Here is a 3,251-nt window from a genome sequence, read left to right on the forward strand (position 1 = left end):
AATGAGCCTGAAACACATTATTCATTTTTTTCTCAAAGATGGATGTACAATTCCAGTCTTTCTCTGTTCATTTTTTCACTGCAGTAAAAAGACCAAATCCTTTATTTATCTAATGAGAAGGCCTATCCTTTTCTAGGATATAAAATGAGCACTGAAACACATTATTTCATTTTTCTATAAAGATGGATGTACAATTCTCAGTCTTTCTTCTGTTCATTTTTCTGCAGGTAAAAAGACAAATCACTTTTAATTTATATTTATACAAACATAAATAACTGGATTTCTCTCTGCTATGTCTCTTTTATTATTGGGGCACTCTACTCAACTGTTATGGGGTGTGTGGGTTTTCTTGATAGCGGATCAAATGTGAAAGCATGTCCTGAAACTAACAAATGCTACAGTTCAACAACTGTAACACAGTATGGTATTAAAGTCCAGTGTGATTAACTCAAACTTACTGTCATATTTAATAAATGGGGATGCAGCAAATATATTTAGAAAATGCAAATAAGGACTACGATTGCAAGCATAGCATATACAAGTTCTGGTACTTCATTCATTTCACTCAGATAGTTATGTTAAAGCCATAGTTCACCCAAAAATGAAAATTTGATGTTTATCTGCTTACCCCAGGGCATCCAACATGTAGTTGACTTTGTTTCTTCAGTAGGAACACAAATTATGATTTTTAACTTCAGGTGTTACGGTCTCTCAGCTGTACAATGCTTGGCAATTGCAGCAGAATCTATGAGAGAGAAAAAAAAAACATGCACAGAAAATCCAAAATTAAACCCTGCTGACCATTGACATACATTGATGTGTAAAGACACAAAGCGATCGGTCTATGCAGAAACTGAACAGTATTTATATCGTTTTTTACCTCTGATTCCGCAATGTCGAACTGTTTAATTTGCAGTGAGCGTTTCGTGCTGCATCATCATCATCATCTTCTTCTTTTGGTTTAATGGCCGGATGGCATACTTCTTGCTGCTTTATAGCGGATGGCGAGATTTATAAGTGCGTACCGTCACCTATCCCTCAAGTGGACCATTGACACTCCTAACTGAGATTGTAGATAGAGTGTTAATGGGCCATTTGAGAGATAGGTGGCGGTAATGCACTTAGAAATCCGCGATCCGCCATAAAGCAACAAGAAGATGATGATGCAGGCTGCTGTGAAGCGTGTTCACAAGAGTTCTAAAAGGTCGGAGATTGCAGTGAATCAGAGGTCAAATAAATAAATAAATAAAACCAGTATAAATACTGTTCAGTTTCTTGCAAAGACCGATCGTTTTGTGTCTTTACACATCAATGTATCTTCACGAGCTGCAAGGTTTCATTTGAATTTTTCTGTGCATGTTTTTTTTTTCTCTCTCATAGATTCTGTTACAATTGCCAAGCATTGTACAGCTGAGAGACGGCAACACCTGAAGCTAAAAATCATAATTTGTGTTCTACGGAAGAAACAAAGTCACCTACATCTTGGATGCCCTGGGCGTAAGCAGATAAACATCAGATTTTCATTTTTGGGTGAACTATCTCTTAAATAATACAATTTGTAATGAAAAAATGTTTGAAATCAGAAAAATGCTACATTTAAGTGTTTCACTAGTGGTCTTTTAGACCCAAGCGATCATTTTATATTGCAAATTTTGTCTTTTCACCTCTCTTCTGCTTTGATTAGAACGATTTAAAATATATTTTGAAATATTTATAAATAAATTCAGCATTAAAATTATGAGCAGTTGTCATTCCTGTGTAATTTGTGTTTTTTAGGAGACACCACTACAAAGGCAAAGATTAAAGGTTGTCTTCCGTCACATGCCTGTATAAGTGGGTACACAAACTTCAGCTATCCAAATATGTCTTTTTTCTGCTGTGACACGGACCTTTGTAACGCCCGAGATGCTCCAGGTATTGTACTTTCCTAAACATATGCAAATGACAAATATTCAACACTGATTTTACATTCATAGCACATTCAATTCATAACTGTAGAAATTGATTGAATGGAGCAGTTAGTGTTGTTTCATTAGATGTTGTATTTTGTACAGATCCTTCTGTAGAGTCCAGTTCTACCAACTTTGGTATCCCCAATGATGTTCCCAATGGAAAGAAATGTTTCTACTGTGATTTGCAGAGCTGCTCAAACATAAGAGACTGTTCGGGGAGTGAAGACCACTGCTTTACAGCAACAAGTGAGAATCTGCTAAAGTCATTATTTGTGCCTCCTCATCATTTGTGGGTCTTATTTTGAGCGTTTGATAGAGTTCACACATGCCAGTGGGCAGCTTACACAATTATTTTTGTCACTTCAGCTTTCACTCCTAACTCTTTTCTTTCTTTTCAGCAAATTTTGGAAGCCAGTCATTTGCTGCAAAAGGCTGTATCTCTAAACAGGCTTGTGATGCCTCAGCATTGCTTCCTAGCAGTCAGGGCATCACATGTTGTGGAGGGAACCTGTGTAACAGTGTTCAGAGCATCACTCAGAGCTTCCTGTTCCTCTGCTGTTCTCTGCTCTCCTTCATCCTGCTGCACTGAATCCAGCAGCTCTACACATTCTACAATGATACTGAATACATGGCTTGCATTTTCTTTAGTATTCTGACGTGATGAAGTGAAAAGTATACAGGAAATTAATGTGTGTGTGTGTGTGTGTATATATATATATATATATACACACACACACACACACACACACATACACGTTTGTGTGTATTACCTTAAAGCTTCTTAAAAAAAAAATTAAAAAAAAAAAACCTTAAAGCTTCATGCTTCAAGTCCAAAAGAATGTACAATAATATAAATTAATACAACAACAATACAACAACAATAATAATAAGAAGAAGAATATTAATAATAATAATAATAATAATACGCTATAATGGTAAATAACTTATAAAATAAAAAAAATAACATTTTATAATAAAATGCTTTTTAATATTACCTTTATTTGTCTACTTAAGAATGATGATCAATAATACTTATAAATACTTCATATTTTCCACAGTTAATTCATAAAGATAAGTACTTTTGTTCAGATCGGTTGAAACAGTAGCTTAGTAGAGTTGAAACACTATACTAGCCAAAAAAGCCAAAAATAACTTATTTCTAAAGTTAAAGTCTTAAAAGATATTTCTACAAAAAAATAAATAAAATCCGCTCTTCCTTTATTCATGTATTATAGAACTGATCATTTGCTATTTTAAAGCAGAACATCTAAAAGTTAAATACCCCTTAGTTCATTAGTC

The 3,251-nt window shown here is 34.5% G+C and overlaps 1 protein-coding gene across 1 annotated transcript; it reads left to right on the forward strand.

Moving 5' to 3' along the window:
* The first annotated feature begins 361 nt into the window (after nt 1-361).
* On the forward strand, nt 362-2,618 carry LOC122149269 (prostate stem cell antigen-like). Its single transcript, XM_042778615.1, has 4 exons — nt 362-424; nt 1,777-1,914; nt 2,055-2,198; nt 2,351-2,618. The coding sequence occupies exons 2-4, from the start codon at nt 1,863-1,865 to the stop codon at nt 2,539-2,541; spliced, it is 387 nt and encodes a 128-aa protein (XP_042634549.1). The 5' UTR covers nt 362-424; nt 1,777-1,862; the 3' UTR covers nt 2,542-2,618.
* Nucleotides 2,619-3,251: the final 633 nt, after the last annotated feature.

Source organism: Cyprinus carpio, chromosome A21, assembly GCF_018340385.1.
Source record: "Cyprinus carpio isolate SPL01 chromosome A21, ASM1834038v1, whole genome shotgun sequence".
Taxonomy (NCBI): domain Eukaryota; kingdom Metazoa; phylum Chordata; class Actinopteri; order Cypriniformes; family Cyprinidae; genus Cyprinus; species Cyprinus carpio.

Excerpts from the sequence above, each read along its gene's own strand:
- LOC122149269 (XM_042778615.1), top strand. The coding sequence starts at position 1,863 with ATGTCTTTTTTCTGCTGTGACACGGACCTTTGTAACGCCCGAGATGCT. Across the intron at positions 1,915-2,054 it reads TAACGCCCGAGATGCTCCAG|ATCCTTCTGTAGAGTCCAGT; the intron begins GTATTGTACTTT and ends TATTTTGTACAG. Across the intron at positions 2,199-2,350 it reads CCACTGCTTTACAGCAACAA|CAAATTTTGGAAGCCAGTCA; the intron begins GTGAGAATCTGC and ends CTTTCTTTTCAG.